Below are 25,252 nucleotides of genomic sequence, written 5' to 3' on the forward strand. Positions count from 1 at the left end.
GCGGAGCCCGGCGGAGGCGGGAGGGGCGGGGGAGGAAGCGGAGGGGGCGTGGCCAGCTGCCCGCCTCTGATTGGCCGAGCGGCGGCGGCCCCGCCCCGCGGCGGGTCAGGCACGGCGGCGGTTGGCTCCGCCCCCTGTCAGCGAGCGCGCGGCGGCGGCGCCAGGGCCCGGTGCGCAGCGGGGGGCGCGCGGGGTGGGGGGGGGTGCCTGGAAGAGACCACCGGGCCGGTGGGGGGGGGGGGGGGTGTCCCGGGAGAGACCGCGGCGGGGGGGTCCCGGGAGACACCGCTGCTGCAGGGGGGGCGGGGGGAAGGAGCGGACTGGGGGGAGGTTACCGGGAGCGGGGGGGGGGGGGGCAGGGTTGTCCCGGTAGAGCCCACTGCTGGGGGGGGGGGGGGGGAGCTGGGTTCTCCCGGTAGAGCCCACTGCGGGGGGGGGCGGGGGGGAAGGCTCTCCCGGGAGAGCCCATTGCGGGGCGGGGGGGGGGGAGGCGGTTGCCCGGTTCGGCCCGGGGCGGCGGGAAGCGGGGCCCGGGCGGGGATACCGGGACGTAACCCACGGTCCGCCCAGCTGGGGACGGCGGCCGAGCGCCCAAGCCGCTGCCACCGGGCCCCGGGGTGCGGCGTGAGCCGAAGCGAAGCTGAGCGGCCGCCGATGCCGAGGAGGAGCTGACAGCGGCGGGGGACGCGGCGAGGCGGGCGCGGAAATGGATTTACGGTCGGGAGTGGCCGTCTGGGTCCTGTGCGGTTTCCTGCTGCAGCAGGGCCGGGCGGAGCGGCCCCCCGGCTCCCACCTGGACGAGGCCGCCATCTCAGGTGAGAGCGGCCCCGCCGCGGCCCCGTCCCCTCACCCCGGGCCTCGCCCCCCCCCCCCCCCGGCGCCGCCGCCGCCCCAGGGCTCCCGGCCGGGTCGCGTTGGTCGCCCGGTGGGTGCGGGCCGGCCCCTGGGGCCTCCAGCCCCCTGGCTTCGGGCCGGTTCCCCCGGAGAGGGGCAGCGAAACCGGCCCGGCCCGGGCTCTGAGGCGGCTGCGGGCTTGGCGGGGCGGGAGCCGGTGCCAGCTTGGGAAAGCCGGAGCGCTCGGGGCAAGGGCTGGAAGGAGCAAAAAAAAAAAAAAAAAAAAAGAAGGAGCAAAAAAATAATTTCGGCTTCTTGCTGCGCCGCGCTCCAGCGACTTGGCTTCCGAGAGCGTCTCGCAGCAAGGTTCCGATTGCGACCGGGTCTGCTCGCAAAATGCCAGCGTTCGGTTGATTTATTTAAGGACGTTCCCCAGAGCGGGCTGGGGGCGAGGGGCCCGGGGGGTCCTGTAAGCCTGGCCGGCCCCTCCACCCTTGCCCCGCTCCAGGCTGAGCTTCTGCCACCCCTCAGCCCTGGAGAGGAAGAATTAGCAAAGACCCAGCAGCCAGCTGCTCTGTTTTCCCCATAATTTCCCTCCCTTCCACCCCAAAAGCCAACAGCCCAGCAAAAAAGAAAGGAGATGCCCAAGCTCCTCCGGGCTTGGGTGGATTTTCCCCCCGGGAGCCGGGCTTTAGCGGCACGCTGCTGCCAGAGCCGGCCTCGGCGGAGGGCTGGGAATCGGTGAAGCCACCGTGGGCGCTGGTGCCTGCCGCGTGTCCTTGTGACGGTCCCTGAGGTCAGAGCTGGGAGCCGGCTGGATAAAACGTGCTTTTAATTGTCGGTAGCGAAACAGAAATCCTCAGCTCCGCGCCCTTTCGTTGCGGCGGTGCCGAGTTGTCGCGTGCTAAGAAGAGGTGGGGGGGGGGGGAAACAAGTGAGTTGTGTCCTGTGAGCGCTGCAGGTGAAGAAATAAAATTGGTTTCTGAAGGGGAAGGGTCCCACGGAAGCGCTGGCAGCCTGGGCGCGGGTCAGCCCGCCTGAGCGCGACTTTCTGCTCGGCGGCGAGCGGAGCTGTCAGCACCTGGGTGGCTTCTGCACCTCCGCCATCCGCAGCCCGGATCCCTTCCGGAAGGTCCCGCCTGGCGCAGGCTTCCCCAAGGGATAACGTGCCGGGTCAGGGTGGTAAAAAAAAAAAAAAAAAAAAAGGTGCTGAGCACCTCCGAACCCGAATTGTGGCGGGGAGGTGCTGCGTGGGTGCGGGGCTGCTCCCTCGCCGAGCTTTTCGGGCCGATGTCCTAGCAAGGGCCCGGCGCCTGGGGCTCACGGAGGGTTTTTGGTTACGGTGGAAGGTGCAGGTGTGGGCGTTCACGTTCATACAGATGAAAGCTGCCGCAGCAGCGTTGCTAAGAAGGCGTTTGGCTTTGTGTACGGAGCTGGTTGGGGAGAACAGGGCAAGTCCCTGGAACCGCGGTATCGGGCGAACGATCGGGAACTCGGTGTCTGATTCCTGGGCAGGCAGATTGTTTCATCTCGGTGACGTGATGATTTATGTGCCTTGCTTTTTTTTTTTTCCTTAGTACCCACCACATGCTAGCCGTTCTGCAAGAAGTTGCTTTTTATATATTCCTTATATGCGATCCTAAATCCTTAGGCCCGTTCGCATCCAGTCCGCTCCATTAAGGAAACTGGATCTCTGCAGTCCTGATGAGGCAAGGTTTATGCCTCCAAGGAATTTCCAGATGAGTTATTTTTGGAGGCCCTGCAGAAGTGTGGCAGCCCGAGTGATTCAGCTGCTGACTTGCTCTTCTCTCTCTGAGCAGGGCAGGGCAGGCAGGGAGCAGTGCAGAGACCTGGTCTCTTTAATAAAATCAATTTATAGGTGGGCTCTTCCTGCAGAAGAGCTACTTTTCTTTACTCTTGGCTTTTCACGACTGGTATGGTCGAGTTAATTCTGGGTTTAAAAACCCCGCAGAGCAGCACGTGGCACCTTGCAAGGGAATAAGCTGGTTGCGGGCTGAAGCCCAACGCGTGCAGGCGAACGCGGTCAGTAAGGGGTTTGCTGGCTCCGAATGCGGGTAACTCGCGGTGTAACCGCACCGCGTCCCTGGCTGGGGGAGCTGGGAAGTTCGGTGCTGCTCGTTGCACTCTGCTAAAACGCAGCTTCGAAGTTAATGCGTCCTCTGAGATCGCTTGGCCGTTTGCTTTTTAGCTTTTGGAGCTGTTGCTCGCGGTTCGGTGCAGTGAATATCCTCAGACAGCGCATGACACTTTTCCTTCTGTGTTCCCTGGAAGCCGAAAATGAGGGTTGTGTTTGCTGCACGCGCGTCTGCAGCAGCACGGGCTCTTACCCTGAAGCAGAGGTAGGTGGCTGGTGGGTTTTTGAAAGCGAAAGGGTTCATTTTTGACAGATTTTTCAGAAGTGAAAAGGTTCTTTTTTTTTGGTCTGTTGTTTGGGTTTTTTTTTTTTTTTTTTTGACGTGGCATGATTTTAATGATAAAAAAACCCGACAGCACCGGTTGCTCTTCCCTGGAACAGTGACATTTTTCAGGAGGTGTGGGGAAGTGGTGTTTGTAGGGAGCAGAAGCGTGAGTTTCAGCAGCGTTTGCTTGTTAGGCTCGGTCGCTTAGATTCCTGTGCACGTTCAAGGGATGCATTGGCATGCTTTATCAAGGATTAGTATATGTTTCTGAGGCCTAAAACTTTTTTTTTTTTTGAAGTAAGAGTGTGAAATGGGTGGTTTTATCCATGGAGGAGAATTAGAGGTGGTGACTGAACTCCAGGGAAAATCAGATTTTTCTCCTGGCTTTGCCGCGTTCGAAGGCGAGCGTTGCTAGCGAGTGCTTAATCGTTAATCTTTTCCTGTCTATATCAGATTTAAGTTCGGTTCTGCTCCAAAAGCGCAGGAGCCGTTTCACCAGGCGCAGAGACGGAGGTGGCGTGCGTTTTACAGCCAAGAAGGCCGGCCGGCCCGCAGCCCGACCCCCGGAGTAGCGCAGACCCCGAAAGGTGCTAAACCTCCCGAATTTCCCAGCAGCCCGGTTTTTTTTTTTTTTTGCGCGCGTTTCGGCAAACCGCGGCGCTGTGAAGAAGGCGGCCGGTCCCCCCGCCGCTGCGCAGGATGTGCTGACAGTCACCCTGCGGTTATTGTTTTCACCCGCTGGCGGTTATTTTTAGCATGAATTTGTCTAGCCCCAGCTTCCAGCCCTGGGATCTTTCGTACACTCCCCCTCCTCTAAAAGGGGCAAGAGAAGCTCCTCGTGGGCATCGTTGTGAATATTAGTCGGGTGGTAAGGCTGGGGTTTTTTTTTTCCCTCCTCTTTCCACTTACTTGCTGTAATCTATCAGTTGCCCCAGTCTAACCTATTTAATGCAGGTTTTGCTCATTTTTCTGTTGGCAATAGTCCTTATCAGAACATCATCTGGGGTTATGGCAAACGTCTTACGGAAGTTTTATGTGCACCGTCAACTGTTTTGGTCAAAAGCTTTTAAATTTTATCTCAATAAAAATGGTGAGCTTGCTCAATAGCCTGTTTTTCATTCCGTCGTGTAAACTGGTATCAGTGGGGTTGCTGCTCTTAATTTTTTTCACTTGATTGCCTTCTGCGCAGACCGGCGTGGGTGGACAGTGAGAAATGTCACTGCTGTTGCTTACGCTGGGGACCCTCAGGTTGGCCTTCAGTGTAGGAGAGCCAAGGAAAACTGGCTGTGAAGGATGCCTTTGGATGGCTGGATTCATTCCTGGTTCCCTTGGCGATACCTTTCATCCACAGCTGCCTGCTTTGCTAGACTCGTACCCGCTCTGTCTCCGTACAGTAATATGGGAATAGTACAAGTCTGCGTTCCCCTGAGCCTTATTTCATGTTATATTGAGGTTGCTTTCAGTGCTCCTCCGTCCGCAGGGCTGCGGGGCCGGATCTGCCACGCTCCGCCTGTGCCAGAGGAGGTCTGGGGTCTCCTTTGGGTCCCCGTTCTGGCATCGTTGAAACAGATTAGGGATCCTGGTGTGGATTTTCCCCGTCTCTCTTTACGGCAGCAGGTAAAAGCTGGGCTCTGGATAGCGTGAGGGGATTAACTCATTTTCTGGGCGACGCAAACCTCGTGTGCCCAGGCGGTGCCGGTGAGGGGCTGGACCCTCTGGTGCAGCGGTGGCACAGGGCAGGGTTTGGCATTTTCTTACGCCGTGGCACAACAGCTCCTCTTTCCCTTCCTTTCAATTCTCCCCGCGCCCGTCTCCTGCTTCCCTGCCTTGATTCCTCCATCGCAAGACTTCTAGAGTCGTCTTGGCTCTTGTTTGAGCGGTGTTTAACACGTGGGATTCTTACCCCAGCTGGGGGGCATGTCAGTGTGTTACCGGAACGCAAGTTATAAAAAAAATTAAGACGTGTCCTGGTTTCGGCTGGGATAGAGTTAATTTTCTTCCCAGTAGCAGGCATAGTGCTGTGTTTTGGATTTAGTAGGAGAAGAATGTTGATAACACACTGATGGTTTAGTTGTTGCTCAGTGCTGCTTATGCCAGTCAAGGACTTTTCAGCTTCCCCTGCTCTGCCAGGGGCACAAGAAGCTGGGAGGGGGCACAGCCAGGAGAGTTGATCCCAACTGCCCCAAGGGCCATTCCATACCATACGGCGTCATGGGCAGTATAGAAACTGGGGGGGTTGGCCGGGGAGCAGCGATCGCTGCTCGGGGACTGGCTGGGCATCGGTCGGCGGGTGGGGAGCAATTGCATTGGGCATCACTTGCTTTGGATATTGTTATTATTACTATCATTATTATACTGTTACTATTATCATTACCATTTTACTTTCTTTCAATTATTAAACTGTTCTTATCTCACCCCAGGAGTGTTTCTCACTCTTACTCCTCCGATTCTCTCCCCCATCCCATCGGGGCAGGGGCAGCGAGCGGCTGCGTGGTGCTGAGCTGGGGCTGGGGCTGAACCACGACAAGACGGTATCAAAAGACAACCTGAATGCGCATCCTCAGAGCTGTTACATTTGCCTGTAGCACTTTGAGCCTAAGCTATGTGTAAAAACAAGGAACATCCTGGTTTGGGCTGGGATAGAGATAATTTTCTTCCCAGTAGCAGGCACAGTGCCGTGTTTTGCATTTAGGATGAGAATAATGCTGATAACGCCCTGATGGTTCAGTTGTTGCTGAGCAGTGCTGACACCAGGCAAGGACTTTTCAGCTTCCCAGGCTCTGCCGGGGGCACAAGAAGCTGGGAGGGGGCAGAGCCAGGACAGCTGCCCCCAGCTGCCCAAAGGGCCATTCCATACCATACGGCGTCATGCTCAGTCTATAAGCCGCGGGGAGTTGGCCGTGGGGAGCGATCGCTGCTCGGGGACTGGCTGGGCATGGGTCGGCGGGTGGTGAGCGATTGCATTGGGCATCACTTGCTTTGGACATTATTATTACTATATTAGTATTTTCCCTTCCTTTTTTTCCCTATTAAACTGTCTTTATCTCAACCCACACATTTTACTTTTTTTTTTTTTCCCCCAATTCTCTCCCCCACCCCGCTGGGGAGGGGGGAAGTGTGCAAGCAGCTGTGTGGTGCTGAGCTGCTGCCGGGGTAAACCACAGCACAATGTTTAACAAAATAAGTGTGATGAAGTGGGGTTACAACCACAAGCTTTTAACTGGTGATTAATTTGATTGGGGGGGGGGGATGTGTGGGAAATTCCTGTTTGATGATGCTGTGTCCGGGCACTGCAGTTGAGAACTCCTATACTTGTCGTTCTAAGATGCAGGGTTTTATGGAAAGTTGACCCTTTGCTACAAAATCTCTAGCTTGGAAAGTGATCGTTTTTGGACTTCGAACGTGCGGTGAAATCTTTTGGCATATGAAGAGAATGTGGAGTTAGTGGTGTCTTTTGAAAGCTCGATGTGGTAATCTCGCAAGGTGGGAATGCAAACGGATGGTTACTTCTTCTACCAATTTAAATATTGTCATCGCTAGTTGCTCAGTTGATAAAACATTATGTCACTGCATTTCTTTCATGGTGCTCAAGTTGATGTCACCCACCATGATGCCAAAATCTGCATTTGTCCTCTATTCCTTTGCCAGAGCCTCTGATTTCATCCACTGCAGCAAGTAAGGTGCTTTTATGAGTTGCCTTTAGAAAAAAAAAGTCTTACCGTTCGAAGTCAGGAGATCAGCATAAAACCGGTGGTGTTACGATACGAGCGCTAATTGAGATACCGTTGATCTGGCTGCTCCCCGGTGTTGCTTAACCTCCCGGTGCTGGGTAAACAGAACCGCTGCAGGATTTCATCCTCGCGTGCTGGAAACCTCCGAATCCTCCTGCAGCCCGTCCCGGACCACGGCGGTACACGGCTCCGGGGAGGTACACGGCCCGGCTTGTCAGAACGCGCCTTCCTTGCAGTAACTCTTGCACCCCTGCCTTTCCCACAGACCCGGAGGAGTTGGTGAAATACAGTCACCTGCTAGGCTTTTTTTTTGCTTTACAGTGAAATGCTTTTTAGAGGAGTCTTTGTCTCCAGGACTAGAGGGATTCTGCTACTGTGCCTTTTGCTTTAGCTGCCGTTAATTCTTCCTCGGTATGCGCTTTCGCTGAGTAGGAGTTGCACGTGCAAGCAGCAGCCTCGGGCTGGGCAAGGGAGAAGTCGTAGTTTCGGAGAATACTTGGAAAACGCTGCCAGGAAACAGTCAATGTTCTGTACCAGCTGAATTGGAAACCTCAGTGGATTGCGCAGCCTTTGCTTGGTTTAGGAATGGAACTCATCTCGAGGAATCGCCCTTCTGAGAGCTGGAGAACTTGCCGTCTTTTGGCATCGAAGCGCAGCCTCGCGTGGAAGAGGAGCGGGGCTGGACGGGCGTGCGTTCGGCTGGGAGCGCTGCTGGGGAGCTCCTGGCTCCCGCCTGCTGCTGATTCTGTTCCCTCTCTTGGCCCGGAAACTTGGAGCGATGCTCAGCTGGATTGGAGCGTTGATTTTTTTTACTTATTTATTACTTTGCAAAGCAGCTTTCTTCATGCCTCCCAGGTAGTTTTTTCAGACGGGCAGCGTCGCGGGTGGAGCTGGCGGTGCCGCTGATGCTGTCTGCTGTCGCGGGGCTGGAGCGAAGCAGCAGAGGTGAGCTCGCCGGGGTGTTTGTTTCAAGCCAGGAAACACAAAATTGCTACTCTCCCCTTAATTGTTTTAGCGGTGGACGTGGTAATGTTAGGTTACTGGTTGGACTGGATGATCTTAAAGGTCTTTTCCAACCTAAACGATTCTGTGATTCTATGGTAAGTATGCACAAAGCTCGTGCTCAGACCTTCCAAGCCACTTCACAGCCTTTGCCCTCACCACATCCCGGTGGGAGAGAAGAACGTGGCTTTAACTTTGACCGCGTGGAAAGCGTTGGGGAGGCTGAGCTTTCGGAGCACGGACCGGAGCGTCAGGGCAGGGATCCAGGTAACCCCACGTCGTGCCTGACCCCGGCGGCCTGGAGATGCCTGGGAAGAAAACAGATCCTGAACGTGACTGGAAACAGATCCTGAACGGGGTTGTTGAGCCTTTTTGGTGTCTTCATCGCCAAATCCTCTTTTCTCAGGGCCGTACCTTACAAACCGCCCGGTTTATGAAACAATAAATGTGTGATGAAGCCTCCTGACATCCCTTATGGCGTGGCCGGCAGGGTCTGCGATGCTTTTGATGGTCATGGTGAAATGGAGCGTGCCTCGTTTGAAAGAAAAAAAAAAAAAAATTTGCTTTTCTGGTGCCTGCTTGGTTTGTGTTTGGCTCGTGGGCTACTTGGTGTATATTGGTACGTCGTAATTCTCTCCTTGCTAAGTGCTCTCGCCTCCTCTTCCTCCGGGCAGGAGACAGATGTCTGTCCGGCGCACGCTGTGCTTTAGACCGATACCGCAGGGGGAACTGCGTTAGCGTGCAGTGAGTTTTATTTTGAGATCTGCCTGGTTTTTGGCCAGGGAAGGGAAGTAAAGGGCACCCTGGTGTAATTCCACGTGGATTTGTTTGTTAAAAGGAAGGTGCATGAGGAGGTGATTGAAAAGCAACAGTTTTCCATGAGGTTATCCCTCTGCTTCTAAAAATTCTCCTTCTGCTTATTCAACTCGGAGGCTGCGCTGGTTAAAAAAAGCTGCCGGCGGTGGCACTTGTCCCGTTGTAGTTCTGCAAGCCCAGCTGCAGTGCCAAGACTTGCTTACCCTTTTGCTGCCTTCAGCTGCTTGAATGTAACCGGCCTTGCGTTTTGTTTTTGGAAGTCCTAATTGCACCATCTATTAGCGTTGGGGAAAAAAAAAAACAAACCTGTTTACTTCATTAATTAGCTTTACTTTAAAAACAAAGCTAGATAGGGAGAAATAGGCTGCTAAGCAGGCAGAGCAAGCTGGAGACTGGGGTGTTGTGGTTCTTGCTGGGGCAGCTCTGGGAATCTTACTGGAATGAGTGAGAGTGTGAAATGGGTGGTTTTATCCATGGAGGAGAATTAGAGGTGGTGACTGAACTCCAGGGAAAATCAGATTTTTCTCCTGGCTTTGCCGCGTTCGAAGGCGAGCGTTGCTAGCGCATGCTTAATCTTTAACCTTTTCCTGTCTCTATCAGATTTAAGTTCGGTTCTGCTCCAAAAGCGGAAAAAGAAAAGCGGAAAAAGGCACAAAAGCTTTCGTGCCTCGTGGGGTACGTCTGCCACGGGGGGTCCGGCTGCGTGGAACCACGCTGCGGATACCCGCCGAGGCGGGACCGTGCCGGCAGCGGGAGGCAGGGCTTTGGCTGAACCGCTGCTTGGGCCAAGGTCCGCAGCGCCAGCCGGGAATCCCTCGGCTCCACGGATGGAAAAGGAGTTTTGATCACCCTTCGTTATATTGTCGTCAAGTGCTATTAATAACGCGGCTTTTTGGCCTCTTTTCTGCTCTCTCCCTGCCACAGAGCGCAGCCCTCGGGACCTTCCGTTTCCCCACCTCCCACCCCAAGGACTTGGGGTTGCTTCTGGAGCTCGAGCGCCGTTTTACGCCTGTGTAAGCGATGTCCGTCTTGCTGGCCCGCCTGCCTTCGCTTGTGCGATCTGATCCAAGCCGGCCTCTCCGGCAGACTTCTATTTTTCCTTTACCTTCATTTTAACCAGCCCCTGCAGTCCTGCGTGATTGAATTTTCTAGCACCGCTGGAACTCCGGTTCGTTTTTTAGCGGTTGATGCTGGTCCTCCGGCAGGCGTGGACGATCGACTCTTTAATTAAACCATCGCCCCGTTGCTCCTGCAGCCCACGTGAGCCTTGAGGAGTTTCTGCCTCAAACTGTGAGCCTGTGCCTTAAAAACCGGCGTTCTGCCAGCGCGGCTCCCCTGGGAGCTGGGTGTTGGGCACCGGGGTGGAAGCGTTACCGGTGAATTATTCTTTTAACGTACTAAAACTAAATAAATATCAACCTTTTAGCTGCCAGAGCGGGGTCGGTGCGGTGGTGTATGGAGGTGAGCTTTTCTCTGCCGTCCCGGGGAGCCGGGTGACAGCCGGAGTGATGGCACAACGGTGCCCAGCTGAAATATTTCTTTTTTACGGCAGTTACAGGACAAAGTACCCACCTCCACAACTGATATGAAAATCGTCAGAGGAACATACGGAAGTCGTTAAGATAAACGTGCATGTTTTTGTATGTGAATTATCTACGCTTGTTTGTTTTATCTTTATGAAACAGTAGTATCGCGATGCTTGTTTGTTTGGATTTACGGACCTATTTTTAAGTAACCTATTTTTTCCCGCTTTGGAAAACGCATTAGCTCGCTGGGTTGTCGTGGGCATCTTTGCCGGCTGGCTTTGGGAACCACCAAAAGTTCCTTGAAGCTGCTCTCTCGCCGGTGCCTCTTTCTCTGGCACACGTATATGTTGCCTGCCTTCGCTACAGGGGGGTCTGCGGGGTCCACGGAGACGAGTGCAGCGCCGCTTTGTACGTGCGCTTTCTCCTACCAGGGAGCTCTACGTCGTCTTAACTGGGCTGTCCTTTCACCTCCTTGAGGGCTTGGAAATGCCAGGCAGCTTTACCGATCCCAGCCAGCCTTCAGAAAGCAGAAGCAGTAGCGGTCTGATAGGAAACGGCAATGTTTGTTAGCAAACACATGCTTGCGCCACGTGTTTTGCATGAAAATGCGCTATTTTTGTAGCTAAGCATTTCTTGCATTGTTTTTCCCCAAAGAGCGGAGTTTTAAGGTCAGTTCAATTCATTCCTTCAGGTTTTGAGCTCTGGTGCCTGCAATTCTGCGATTCTCAGAGGACAGAAGCATAATAAACACCAGAGCTTTAAGAATGTTCCTCGTCTGAATTACAAATTAACGTCTTGCTTGTTTGAACAGCTTGCCCCTTTGCTAGTCAAGTTAAGCTTTGTATTGCAGAAAGGGGAGAAATAATGCGGGATTAAAGCCGCTAAGCAATGCGTATGTTTAGATTTGTAAGAGTGCCAGTACATAATTAACGCGTGAGTAAGCAGAAGAAAAAAAAAGTTGGTTTTTTCCTTGATATAGACAGACAGATGCAGGATAAAACCTAATTTTTTCTGGGGGGGGGAGAAATAATTTCTGAACGTATTATTTTCCAAATAGCTGCCGCCTGAGTGTTTTTTTGTTCCAGCTGCTTTGCAGTTTTAAGGCAAAAATCAAAGTATGTCATCATGTGCCAGCCTGGAGAACTTGTGCTTGTTACTGAAAAGCTCCAGGATTTCAAGTGCGGTGAGGGAAACCTCCAGAACAGTCAGGCTGTTGCAGTATTATTCCCTCTTCATCCCGCCTTGGCTCTTCCCAGCTGCCGAGGGTGGTCGCTGGCGCTGAGGACTGGTGCCGGTTGTTACTGCCGAAGGGAAAAGGCGATGGCGTTAACAGGCTGTGCAGGTCCTCCTGGAGCCTTGGAGCTTTCTCCTCTCTTTGATATTCCTGCAGCTGGGTCAGGCTCTGACCCGTCATCGGTGGCATTAAGCTTGTAGGAAGGAAAAAGAAAGAAATCGGGAATGAAGCGTTTATGTGAAAATGGTCGATTAAAGATCGGAAAGGAGGTAGCGATTCGGTGTTCCCCGTTATCTCATGCTGTATGTGTTCTTCAAACTACAAAATGAGGAGTAGAAATTTTTTTTTTTTCTTTTAAAAACTGTGGAAGGGACCAGAAAAGGGCGACTTGTCTATGCCCATGCTTTTAGCTGTGTGATTTGTAAACCCTTGCGCATCTAGCTACACCCCTCTGCACAGGAGGACGTGGGCCGGTTCCTCCCCGGGGCAAGCCCTGGGAGCGTAAACTTTGATGGAGACGCAAAAATATTGCAGCTTGGTGATGCTCCGGAGGGATTTGGTGGTGTAGGATGGCGCTGGGCCCTGGCAGAGCAGCCCCCACCTCTGCTCCGTAGCAGACGCCCATGGTCTCGGAGGGCGAGCGTGGCTTTTTCGGTTCCCGGAGGTGATGCATAGCGGGATGCCACTGGCAGCGATCGCGACCCTCAAGGCAAAAGGCGTTGGAAACCCTTTCTGCCAGCCGGGCCGCGTAGCGGGGAGCCCCGAGGCTGGCTTTGGCGGTGGGTGTCCCGAGAGGTGCGGGTTGCGACCCTCTGCCACCCTGACGGGAAGATGAAGAGGTTCCTCAGCCTCCATCGGGGGGGCAGCTGCAGCTGGCACTGGGTGCAGCTTGGCTTGCTTTAGGAAGAGTCGCTTAACAAAGCTGTGTCCTGGAAGCCCTCTGAATAAAGGAGGAGATACTCCAGGAGGTGTGAGACTGGGGAGCGTGAAAACTAATTTAGGAGATGCCGACGTGTTTGTGGGAATGGTGATGGCAACGCACCCGGCAGCCCTGCGGGCAGAGGGACCTCTCGGTGGGGCAGTGGTGGGTGCTGTCCTCGTCCCACCTCGGTGCTGTCACAGAATCATGGAATCGTTTAGGTTGGAAAAGACCTTTAAGATCATCCAGTCCAACCAGTAACCTAACATTACCAAGGCCACCACTGAACCAATTAAGAGGAGAGGAGTAATTTCATGTTTCCTGCCTTGGTGGCTGGATTATTTTTTAATGAAAGTAAAAACTAGGAATCATTAAGGTTGGAAAGGATCTCTAAGATCATCAGTCCAACCATCAACCCAACACCACCGTGCCCACTAAACCATGTCCCAAAGTGCCACCTCTGCCCGTTTTTGAACCCCTCCAGTGATGGTGACTCCCCCACCTCTCTGGGCAGCCTGGTCCAATGCTTGACCACTCTTTCCATGAAGAAATTTTTCCCAATATCCAATCTAAACCTCCCCTGATGCAGCTTGAGCCCATTTCCTCTCGTCCTATTGCTAACTACTTGGGAGAAGAGCCCAACCCCCCCCTCCCTGCCCCCTCCTGTCAGGAGCTGCAGAGCGATCAGGTCTCCCCTCAGCCTCCTCTTCTCCAGGCTGAACACCCCCAGCTCCCTCAGCCGCTCCCCACCAGCCCTGTGCTCCAGACCCTTCCCCAGCTCCATCGCCCTTCTCTGGACACGCTCCAGCACCCCAATGTCCTGGCCCTGGCAGAGCACAGAGGTGTCGTGATCGCTGGAACCCAGAGGAACGCTTCCAGTGCTGCGGAGCCTCGGTGCGTCTAGGAGCCGTGGGAGCACCGCCCTGCTTGTGATTTCCTTCAGCCCTTGCTGAAACTGCTCCTGGAGGCTCGTCTCGGAGATGGAGCCGACAGATTCATTTGTTATCATCGTGCAAACCTCTGGGAAATCACTCAGCCATCCGAAAAGCTCTCGGCAGCTGCTGAGAGAGCGGTGGGGCTTCTGCGGCTGTGAAAAAACGCTTGCCCCGGCTGGGGCGGCGGGCTCGGCGTCTGCTCCAGCAGCCGGAGGAGAGGCAGGGCCGAGTCGGATGCGGGCAGCTGCCGAGCATCCCATGGCGTGGCGTGCCTAGGATCACGCTGCTCGTGGTGGTTTCTTGTGGGCCGTGCCGTTTCCTGAGCGTTTGCACTCGGTGTTTTGTAGATAAATGGGGTTTCCTGTTTCTCATTTGTTTTAATTTGTTGTATCTTTAAAAAAGAGAAGAGGTGGAAAGGGATATTTGGGGGCACTCTGTGCACTTTTCCCACACTGCAGGCAGCAGGATGAATTCTGCGAAAGTTTTGCTTTCAGCCGTTGGTGTGAAAAGTGGGAGGTGGGGTCTCGTGTTATTTTCTCCCACTTCTTCCCCCCTCTCCCCTTGGAGAAAAAAATGTTTCGTGCTTATGTGACTTAGTAAGGGTGAGGCTCAACCCTTGGAGTTTGTCATTTAGGAGTTGTATCTTGATCGAAATGCCCACTATTCCTGCGCCATCGCTGCAGAGATGAGCGTCTTCGTGTGGCTGTTTCACCTACCCCTGTTAGGTGGAGGAGCTGCTCTCCAGAGGTGCCTGTCCCTTTCCATGGGTTACAGGGGCAGCTTAAGCAGCCGGCGCTGGGTGAGTTGAGTCCCTTTTGCGGTGACAAGCGGCTTTGTCTTCTGGAGCTCCGCGCACCGAGAGCTCAAATCCGAAGACGGCTCCATCTTTGTCCTGCACCCTGCCTCCAGCTTGCTGCTCCGTGTTTGCTTTAGCATTACGGTTTGGAGAAGTTGTCCAACTGGTTTGTTTTTCATCTTGTGGCTATTTTCAGCCACTCAGCCTAACAAGGTGAAATGTCTGGGATGCTTTTCCGTTCCCTGTGACTGTGCTATAAGGAGGCATACCGCTTCCCCCGGCAGGCTCCCCGGTGGGGAGTGGCTCACCTCAGCCTTTCCTCTTTTCAGTAGCCTTTGGCTATTTTCTGGCCCGGCCTGTTTGCACCACGTAGTCGGGTCTTTTGTAAGAACAGCAGTCAGTCTGTGCACAGATACCCTGAGCCCCAAATCCCAGCATTATGATCGCTCCATCACCCTCCTGAGAGGCTGAGGCTGGGAGCACGGGGAGGATCCAGCACCTTGCTAATCATAGAATCATGGAATCGTTTAGGTTGGAAAAGACCTTTAAGATCATCCAGCCCAACCAGTAACCTAACATTACGAAGTCTACCACTAAACCAATTAAGGGTAAAGTAGCAATTTCATGTTTCCGTGCTTAGTGGCTGGATTATTTTTTAACAAAAGTGAAAACCAGGAATCACTAAGGTACGAAAGGATCTCTAAGATCAGCAGTCCACCATCAACCCAACACCCCCATGCCCACTAAACCATGTCCCCAAGTGCCACCTCTGCCCATTTTTTGAACACTTCCAGGGATGGTGCAAACAAAAATAAAACCGTAAATGTGTAATTTGTTCACTCTCGCGATTGTACTTGTGATTCCTTTGGGCTTGGGGGAAACTCTCAAACTGCCATTCACTCAGGTAAGATTCATTTTTAAAACAAACCCAACTCTTGCTCTTTGGTTAAAGACCAGAGAGGACCTGCGAGCAAAAGTGGTTTTTCCCTCCAGCGTCTGCCAAACGACGGCGCTGGGAACGTCGCTCCAAGCTCCTCAGAGTTCCTCACGGTCTCTAGTATATTTAACCTCATAATACTGTAGGATGTGGAAGCACTAGTCTTCCTATTTCAAATGAAGGATTAAAGTGCAGAGGTATCATTGTCACGCAGGAAGTCACCTGTCAGAGCAGGGACTTGAACCCTCTCACAAATGTCAGCTTGGTGGCCCAGCCTGTGGGACATCCATCATCTCCTGGGCACGGCTAAGACACGATTCGTAATGGGGGAGTTCACGGAAACCTGCACTGGCTTGTAAAGTCAATTTAGCACCTTGACATGAATCTGTTCGTCTGCTGGGTCAGCTACCTTCACGGGGTCTCTCTCTTCAGAGTTGTGTCCAGGTGGAGAAGCAGCAAGTGGTTGTGAGCAAACCACTCTTCCCTGCGCTCTGCTCTTCCCCGGCTGCGCTCTGCTCGTCACGCTGTGCTCGGCTCGTCACGCTGTGCTCTCCTCGTCACCCTGCGCTCGAGTTTCACGCTGGGGCCCAGCGCCGTGCTCCCTCCCTTTCTGGAAGCTGTCACTAGTGGTGTTGGGCATCTCAGACCCGCTATCCTTGTGCTAATCTAGAAACAAAATAGAAATCTGGTGTTTGAACCTTAATAGCCAAAAGTAGGCTTCCTCTGCTCAGCGAGCAAATGCCTTTGTTGGTGAAGGCAGAGGAAGGGTTTGGTTTGGAGTGTGGAGTGTTCCTTAGCCAGCAGGGAGGTCAGGGTTGGTGAAGGCAAGTTCTGGCTGATGAGGTGGTTGGCAGCTGCGCGGCCCTCCGGGATGCAGATTCCTGAGAGGAATAGTTTCCCTTTGCTTTGATAACTTTGATAACTCCTGGCTTGTGTCAGGAATAGTGTGGCCAGCAGGAGCAGGGCAGGGATCGTCCCCCCGTACTCGGCACTGGGGAGGCCACCCCTGGAATGCTGTGTCCAGTTTTGGGCCCCTCACTCCAGGAAGGACATTGGGGTGCTGGAGCGTGTCCAGAGAAGGGCAGCGGAGCTGGGGAAGGGTCTGGAGCACAGGGCTGGTGGGGAGCGGCTGAGGGAGCTGGGGGTGTTCAGCCTGGAGAAGAGGAGGCTGAGGGGAGACCTGATCGCTCTCTACACCTACCCTGAAAGGAGGGTGTAGTGAGGTTGTTGTTGGTCTCTTCTCCCAAGGAACCAGTGATAGGACGAGAGGAAATGGGCTCAAGCTGTGCCAGGGGAGGTTTAGGTTGGAAATTAGGAAAAATTTCTTCATGGAAAGAGCGGTCAAGTGTTGGAGCAGGCTGCCCAGAGAGGTGGTGGAGTCCCCATCCCTGGAAGCGTTCAAAAACCGGGCAGAGGTGGCACTTTGGGACATGGTTCAGTCTGGTCTACCCTTGATTGGCTTAGAGTAGACTTGGTAGTGTAGGTTAATGGTTGGACTGGATGATCTTAAAGGTCTTTTCCAACCTGAACAATTCTATGATTCTGTGATTCTAACTTCTTCATACCTGTTTTCTCGTTCCTTCGTATGAAGAGGGTTTGCAGAAGACATTTTGTGCAGCGGGTTTGAGCTTTGCAGGGCTGGGCAGCCCTTTAAACGTGCATCTGACGGTCTCATGTTCGATGAGACCGGTGCGTGGCCTCTCCTTGGAGCACTGCTGCATCCAAGGAGGAAAATCCAGACGTTACCGATACTGCTTTTTATCCAAGTTCTCAGCCAGAGTAGCTTTGGCTGCGGGTGAGAACTGAAGGAAAAGCACGCGGGGACGCTCCTCGCTGGCGGCACGTGGGCTGTCCGTCGGGTGGATCGGGAGGTTCCTGCAGCTGGTGCATGTCCAGAGAAGATCCTTGTTTCTCGCTCATCTAGACCTCTCTCCTGCAATTAGGCTTGAGGGCTGGCTGGTGGTAATACCCGTCCCAGTAAAGATTTAAAAAAAAAAATTCCAAAGCATTGTAACTAATGCTAGAGAGCACGTTCTCTTCAACTGCGTTACTTTAATGGTAGTCTTCTTCCAGTAGCTCGCCATTATTTATTCAAAATGTAAATGAACAACAGTTACTGTGTTCACTTACTATAAACCCATTTTACAGCAGCCGTGTCTCCATGCTTGTCTCCACGTAGTATTTGCATGGGAACAGTGTTGACGTCAGGTCTCCTTTTTTTTTTTTTTTTTTTTTGTTGGTATTGGCTAAATTCTTTTCAAATTACCAAGCGCTTAATGAAGGTTTGCTTAGTTGTGGCAAACCTGGTGTACACCGCAAATATAATTACACAGTTTCTTGGACGTTGCAGCAGAATACAACTGTCTTAATAAAAAGAGAAAATTTGCATTGGAAGGAAAGAAGAAAAAGGTTTTACTGTTCAATAGAGTCTTCATGCAAGCATTGGTAAAAGTGCAGATGAAGGCTTCAGTGCAGAACGTGAGAGAGGAGACTGGTTTTAGTGGGGAGGAACGCCGATACGGGATCGGGAAACTGCAGGGAAGTCGCCCAGTTTGAAGGGGAGGAGAAAAGCTCATGGTATCTTTTCAACCTTAGGCTGATGCTGGAAGTCATCTTTTCTGCCTGAAGAGTGAGAGACTGGAGTATCTCTTTTCCTATTTAATGAGGTACTAAAAAAGATTCAGAGGGGTCCGGACTTGTGCTCCTGAAACACCTGTGTATTTGCGTTAGGATTTGGCAGACAACCGTACTGGTAGCCAAAGTTACGCCTTTAGTAAACACAGTTAGAATCTTAGAATCATAGAATCCTAGAATCGTTTAGGTTGGAAAAGACCTTTAAGATCATCCAGTCCAACCAGTAACCTACACTACCAAGTCCACACTAAACCAGTCAAGGGTAGACCAGACTGAACCATGTCCCCCAGTGCCACCTCTGCCCATTTTTTGAACGCTTCCAGGGATGGGGACTCCACCACCTCTCTGGGCAGCCTGCTCCAACACTTGACCGCTCTTTCCATGAAGAAATTTTTCCTAATTTCCAACCTAAACCTCCCCTGGCACAGCTTGAGCCCATTTCCTCTCGTCCTATCACTAACTACGTGGGAGAAGAGACCAACACCCACCTCACTGCACCCTCCTGTCAGGTAGTTGTAGAGAGTGATAAGGTCTCTTTTCTTTGACTCAATTCTTTGACTTGAATGTAGCTGACGTTGAATAATGAATCAACGTAACCCCGATCCAGTACAGCAGAGCAGAAGTAACCCAGAATTTTAAGCACTGACAGACCTTTTTTTTCAGTTTAACATAACCCAAGTGTTACTGCTCAGATCCTGGTGCTGCTGCTCCTCAGGTCCCTGCAGAGATGGTGTCTGCCCAGGAGAGCTGCAAGGAATTACCACTTACTGATGATGACTTAAAAAAAAAAAAAAAATCAGTTATGGGCTAAATGTATAGTTCTTTGTAGGTCATCATAAAGCGAGCAGTCTTTTTCCAGAGCTCCTATCGTCAAATACAACCACTTAATAGAAAAAGAAGCTCTATTTTCATCAGCTGAAGGGAGGGAGCGGCAGCCTCAGCCTGCCGAGAGCAAGATGCTGCCCCATCGAAGCCGGTTTCAGGCTGGAGGCTGCACGAAGGGAGCGCGGCCAAGCCGGAGACGCTCCTTCTCCCTCGGCGTGCTCGCCTAACGAGGCTAATGAGTTGGGCGTGCGATGCAGTTGCCTGAAGATGAGCGCTACAACTCTTCTCCACTTCTGTGGATGCCGGCATAGCTGGTAGAAAGCCCAGAGAGTAAAAGCCGCTAAAACTGTAATAGCGTTACTTTGCTGGTGCTGCTAAGTCGGGTGCTTAATGATCTGCTGCCTTTGAGGTGTTGGCTGCAGGAGATGAAAGGGACTGAGAAGAGATTTCTTGGTAGCCTGATGCTTGCTAAACTTGGTCACTTCTTTCCTGGCTGGAGGAGTGCAGAAACGCTGTAGAGGCGATAGTTCTGCTCTCGGGAAATATATCAGCAGCACGTCCAGGGAGCATGGCCCTGTGCTCGTACTGCTGGAAAGGCTTTGGCGGGACGGAGTTTATAGGGAGAAACGCAATACATCACGGGGTTTTGCTTATCAGCTGATGTAGCCTGAGAAGTAAAATAAACATTTTCAGCACAAATGGTTTGTGGTTTGTTTTTTTTCTTTTCCTGAGTGAGTGAGGTTGCCAAAAACTTGGCAAATCACACTTCCTGGTGACAGCACGAGCCTGGTCGGCCCCGCAGCCAGGTGAGCTGGGGAGCGGCTGGAATGGCTCGGAGGGACTCAAGCTGCGCCAGGGGAGATTTAGGTTGGATATTAGGAAAAATTTCTTCACGGAAAGGGTAGTCAAACATTGGACCAGGCTGCCCAGAGAGGTGGTGGAGTCCCCATCCCTGGAGGGGTTCAAAAAATGGGCAGAGGTGGCACTGGGGGACATGGTTCAGTCTGGTCTACCCTTGATTGGTTTAGTGTGGACTTGGCAGTGTAGGTTAATGGTTGGACTGGATGATCTTAAAGGTCTTTTCCAACCTAAACAATTCTATGATTCCATGACTCTGCTCTCCTTCAGACAGAAACACTGGCTGATGAGCAGCCCCTTTCCCCAAAGGAGAGGTGAATGGGTGTCTGCTCGGGTGCCCACCTCGTTTATTAATCTCTTGCAGTGAACTTTGAAAGGCAAGCGAGGGCTGCGAGCCTCCCCTCGGCGGGTGCCTGCCGTCTGCATAGCCGGGGGCTTTGCCGGGTGCCCGAGTGTCCTGGTTTCGGCTGGGATAGAGTTAATTTTCTTCCTAGTAGCAGGCACAGTGCTGTGTTTTGGATTTAGTAGGAGAAGAATGTTGATAACACACCGATGTTTTTAGTTGTTGCTCAGTGCTGCTTGTGCCAGTCAAGGACTTTTCAGCTTCCCGTGCTCTGCCAGGGGCACAAGAAGCTGGGAGGGGGCACAGCCAGAAGAGTTGATCCCAACTGCCCCAAGGGCCATTCCATACCATACGGCGTCATGGGCAGTATAGAAACTGGGGGGGTTGGCCGGGGAGCAGCGATCGCTGCTCGGGAACTGTCTGGGCATCGGTCGGCGGGTGGTGAGCAATTGCATTGGGCATCACTTGCTTTGGATATTGTTATTATTATATTGTTACTATTATCATTACCATTTTACTTTATTTCAATTATTAAACTGTTCTTATCTCAGCCCAGGAGTGTTTCTCACTCTCACTCCTCCGATTCTCTCCCCCATCCCCCCGGGGAGGGGGCAGTGAGCGGCCGCATGGTGCTGAGCTGCTGCCTGGGGCTGAACCACGACGCCGAGCCGCGGCGAAGCTAACGAAGCTTGCCCAGAGGTTTTTTCAGAACCGTGGCCGTGGTGAGCAAAGCCAGCTGCTGCAGCAGGGGCCCCGCAGCCTGGCGTTACCGACGTTGGGGTCAAGATTTCACGCGTGCATTTCTTTTTATATGCTGCCTGGAGCACGGGTGCTGATAAAGCTGGAGCCTTTGTTTTAATAGGACCCAAAGCCAGTTTTTTGCTGCAGCTCCTCTGGAACTCTTTAAACAGAGCGGGTACATTTTCCACTGAATCGTCCAGCCCCGTATCCATAAAATCTTCATTCTTCGCTGACGAGAGCAGGGCAGCCACTCTCTATTGGCCGTGTCTTTATAATTACTGTCTTCGTGTCTCTCAAGAAGAGAACAGATGCGTGTTTCTGTTAGGATTTAACTATTTTTTAAGCTATGGCAATAATACTGTTCTTTCAGCGTCTTCGCGTTTGTGCAGTAATCACAGTATTTTTAATTTGGATACTTAAAGCCTACTGTCTTTCTCGAGTTTGGTGCTTTACGTCATGCAGAAAGTTATGGTCCCTCCGATATGTGTTTTGAAATTTTTTTTTTTAAATAAGTTAAGGCTATTTTTTGTTATTTAGAAGTAGATAGCTTAAATAGTCGCTTCTATTGTTGGAAGCTGTGGTAGTCTATAATTAACTTAAATGTAAATTAAGTGTTCTGTTTCTAAATACAGTTAATGGATACTTAAGTTGATTATTCGTGTTGGTCATAAACTATTGTAAGCTGCTGTTTGATTCAACTTAAAATTTATATTCTGATGTCTGTTCAACACTTAAGTGCTTTGTAGGGACTTGAACGTTCAAAGAAATCTCCTCGATAAGAATATTGCTATTCTAAGGAGCCTGTTCTAATACACAAAACTCCCATTAAAGTACCTCTGGCCCTCGGTGCGTGCTGCGGCTGCTGCTGGCGCAGCCGGGAGGACGCGGAGCGCGGGGTCACGCTGCCGAGAGCATCGCGCCGTGGCAGCAAGCCGGCCTCGATGACCGCGTACGTCTCTTCCATTTCTAATTTCTGATTCAGCGGCCCGCCAGCTGTAAGCTGCGCGGCAGGCACCCACACATGTGGGAAGGTTATGTGAGGGGGAGGGAAAATAATTTCTCTAATCCCAAACCAAATATAAAGTTCTGCTGGGAATCGTTCCTTAACCAGAGGCTGGTTTAGCGCTTAGCGATGCAAGGGGCTCTGCTTGCAGAGCTCCTGCGTGGTGCTCGCACCTGAACTCTAAACCCGTCTGCGTGGAGGATTTATGACGTGCCGAAGAACAAGTCCGCTTAATTTATTTTTTTGCCCTCCTTGTGCTGCTCTGCACGCCCGAGCACCCGCTGTGCCGCGAAAGCACTCCTGGGCCACTCGCTTCGGGGACCAAAGCTCATGCGTTTCTCAAACCGGGCGCTCCCGTTCCCTTCCCAAGTCGTACGTGACTTACCCTTCTCACTGAAACTCTGTGGGGCCAGTTTCTTACCGAATAAATAGGGAAAAGATATTGTTTGTTCAGCTGAAATAGCGCCGAACGGGGTCAAACTCGACTCCAGTCTTCTGGCTTCGTGCCCGGGGTGGCTTTGAATGGCGCTTTCCATCCTTGGCACTTGGAAATAACGAAGAGAGATCGATCGTGTCATTCCTGTTGTGAAAGCGAGCTGAGAGTTCGGGAGCTAGTAATTAAATTAACCCTTGTGAAGGTTTAAGCAGCACATCTCATTTAGGACAAGAGGAAATGGGCTTAAGCTGCACCAGGGGAGGTTTAGGTTGGAAATTAGGAAAAATTTCTTTACGGAAAGGGTGGTCAAGAATTGGACCAGGCTGCCCAGAGAGGTGGTGGAGTCCCCATCCCTGGAGGGGTTCAAAAAACGGGCAGAGGTGGCACTTTGGGACATGGTTTAGTCCAGTCTACCCTTGATTGGCTTAGAGTAGACTTGGTAGCGTAGGTTAATGGTTGGACTGGATGATCTTAAAGGTCTTTTCCAACCTAAACGATTCTATGATTCTATGATCTCACGCGTATCGTACAGCACGTGTGTGGTGAGCCTTCGCTTTGCCAAGGTGCAGTAAAACGTATACACGCGTGGAGTGCAAAGCTGTAGCGTGGAGAAGATGCGCTAGTCATGCTCAGTCGCTTGGGAAGGTGAAAAGAGGGTTTCTCTGCAACGCTCAGCGTTCGCTCCGACGGTCTGTGTTACCTGTGAGCCGTGAGATTCGTGGAGAAAGCAAAAGGTAAAGCTAAATAATTATGATTATCAACTCTGTGATTCTGTGATAACGATTGCTGCGTGGGGTTGTACGGTTTGGGTTGCCTGGGCCCCAAGGATGGAGATGGCCTGAGGCGGTGATGGCGGTGGTGGGATGCTCGCTGTCCTGGGGGGTTTCAAGCCAACTTCATGAAACGCTTTGGCTGCTGTCTTTGATTGAGGCCTCTCTTGCTTCCTCTGGCATTTCCTTAATTCATAGAATCATATATATCAGCACAAGGAGGACATGGACATGCTGGAGCGGGTCCAGAGGAGGCCACCAAAATGATCCGAGGGCTGGAGCCCCTCTGCTCCGAGGCCAGGCTGGGGGAGTTGGGGTTGTTCAGCCTGGAGAGGAGAAGGCTGCGGGGAGACCTTAGTGCGGCCTTGCAGTGCTGAAAGGGGGTTTATGAGAAAGCTTAAAGATTGGACATAAGGGAGACATTTCCTACAATGAGGGTGGTGAGACACTGGCCCTGGTTGCCCACAGAAGCTGCGGATGCCCCATCGTTGGCAGTGTTGAAGGCCAGGTTGGACGGGGCTTTGAGCAACCTGATCTAGTGGAAGATGTCCCTGCCCGTGGCAGGGGGTTGGGCTGGATGGTCTTTAAAGGTCCCTTCCAACCCAAACCCTTCTGTGATTCTGTGAACTAGGGGGCCTACAGGAAGGATGGGGAGAATCTTTTTAGCAAGGCCTGTTGTGACAGGACAAGGAATAATGGATTTAAACTAAAGAAGAATAGATTTAGGCTAGACATTAGAAGTTTTTTACACTGAGGGTGGTGAGGCACTGGCACAGGTTGCCCAGAGAGGCAGTGGAGGCCCCATCCCTGGAAACATCCCAGGCCAGGTTGGACGGGGCTCTGAGCACCCTGCTCTGGTTAAAGCTGTCCCTGCTCGCTGCAGGGGTTGGGCTGGGTGGCCTCTAAAGGTCCCTTCCCACCCAAAGCGTTCTGTGGTCCAAAGCATTCCATGATTCAATGATAGAATGCTTAGGACCGCAGAACGCTTTGGGTGGGAAGGGACCTTCAGAGCTCATCCAGCCCAACCCCCAAATTCACGCACCCTCTCCAAATTACAGCCGCTGGACTCGGCTGTGGTGTTCTGCGGCGAGGCGCAACGTTCTGTAGTCAAATGCAGTAGCAGCTTTGGGGCTGTGCTGCGCGCCGTAAGCCAAAGGCAGCCTGGGTCCGGACTGAAAGCCGCGTTACCGTGCTGCCCGGGGGTGGTTGTTGCAGTCTGATGGCTCGGCCGAGCAGTGTTTGGAAAACGGCCTCCTCTCTCGTCTGCTGGAGCTCGCCTTAAACCGCGTCCTGCCCGCGCAGCTGCGCTTTGGACGACGGCGTCTTGTAAAACCTGTGATGTTGCCTCTCCAGTCTGCCTAGTGGGAAGCAGCAGGGCCGACAGCAGCGACATCGTGGCTTAAAAACGATGGGGAGAAAGGTGAGCCGGCGTAGCGCGGGTGAACCGCAATGTCTCGTCCGACGTACGAGGATGGGCCGTGCTTTAGCAGCTTCCGCGCTGCCAGGCTGCAGTGAGAACATCCCCGCGGGTTAGGCTTTGGGTAGTCTCGGGGAGGATTAAACAATGAATTTAACAAAGTCAGCGGAACGGCAGCTGCGATAGCAACGGAGCTGTGCTGAGGAAAAAATTTGGCATATTCTGGTCCCTTCCTTGGGTTTTTTTACTTAGACAACAATGTTGCTTTAAAATGCTGAACATTAACACGGATTGCATCACGCTGAAACTCTTCCCTCTGTGTGGAAGATGAGGACCACGTTGTCCAATGAGTTGTCAGCTTGCCTTTTAAAGCCATTTTATTACTGCAAATAGCTTTGAAGATTTTTGAAAGACCATCTTCGGGGAAGGAGCAGAAGTGGTTTGTGATTGCTCCGAAATCGCTGCTCTTCCGGAACGCGCTTAATGGCCCTGCCATCCTCTGATCTGCAAGGCAAGCCAGGCTTGGGAGCTCGCCCCTTGGAGTTCCAGGAGCGTTTTTTTCAAGCTAAGGGCGAGGTTTCAAAAGATGCTGAGCTGATTGAATAACAGCTCGCCGCAACTGGAAAGCGTTTCCTCCTTCCCTCCTGCTTTCGGCAGTGTGGTTCCATGCTCAGCGGACGCCGTCGGTCTCGCACGGCCCCGGGGCTCCGCGAGCCGGCTGCCCCGTAACGCTGCTGAGGATTGCTCGGAACAGCCGTCTGAGGCCTGCGTGCTTGGCGTGGGCGCTCGATCAGGACAGCCGGACAGCCGGACAGCCCCACGGTCCTCTGGTTTGATAACTTAGGGAGGCGGCGGCGGCGGCGTCTCGTGGGTTGTGCGTCGCCTTCGGCTGCCCCGGGCCGAGTGCCCTCGGCGCTGCTGGGACCCCACCGGATCGAGCGGCCGCATGGATGCAGTGCTCAGCATCCTTGTCTATAAAGTTCCTCTTTCACTGGGCACCTACAGGACAAAGTCACTTTATTCAATGTATTATTTGTCAAAGTGCTTTGCAGCTGTGAACCTCCCCGCTCTGTTC

General features: G+C 52.7%; 1 protein-coding gene across 3 annotated transcripts in view; it reads left to right on the forward strand.

Moving 5' to 3' along the window:
* Nucleotides 1-706: 706 nt before the first annotated feature.
* The window catches only part of STIM1 (stromal interaction molecule 1), a 117,093-nt gene continuing 92,547 nt past the window's right edge, over nucleotides 707-25,252 (forward strand). For all 3 annotated transcript variants that reach the window (XM_075716660.1, XM_075716665.1, XM_075716673.1), the window contains exon 1: nucleotides 707-815. In XM_075716660.1, the coding sequence (XP_075572775.1) occupies nucleotides 707-815 (109 nt within the window). The remainder of the gene's footprint in view (nucleotides 816-25,252) is intronic.

Source organism: Pelecanus crispus, chromosome 1 (genome assembly GCF_030463565.1).
Source record: "Pelecanus crispus isolate bPelCri1 chromosome 1, bPelCri1.pri, whole genome shotgun sequence".
Classification (NCBI taxonomy): Eukaryota; Metazoa; Chordata; class Aves; order Pelecaniformes; family Pelecanidae; genus Pelecanus; species Pelecanus crispus.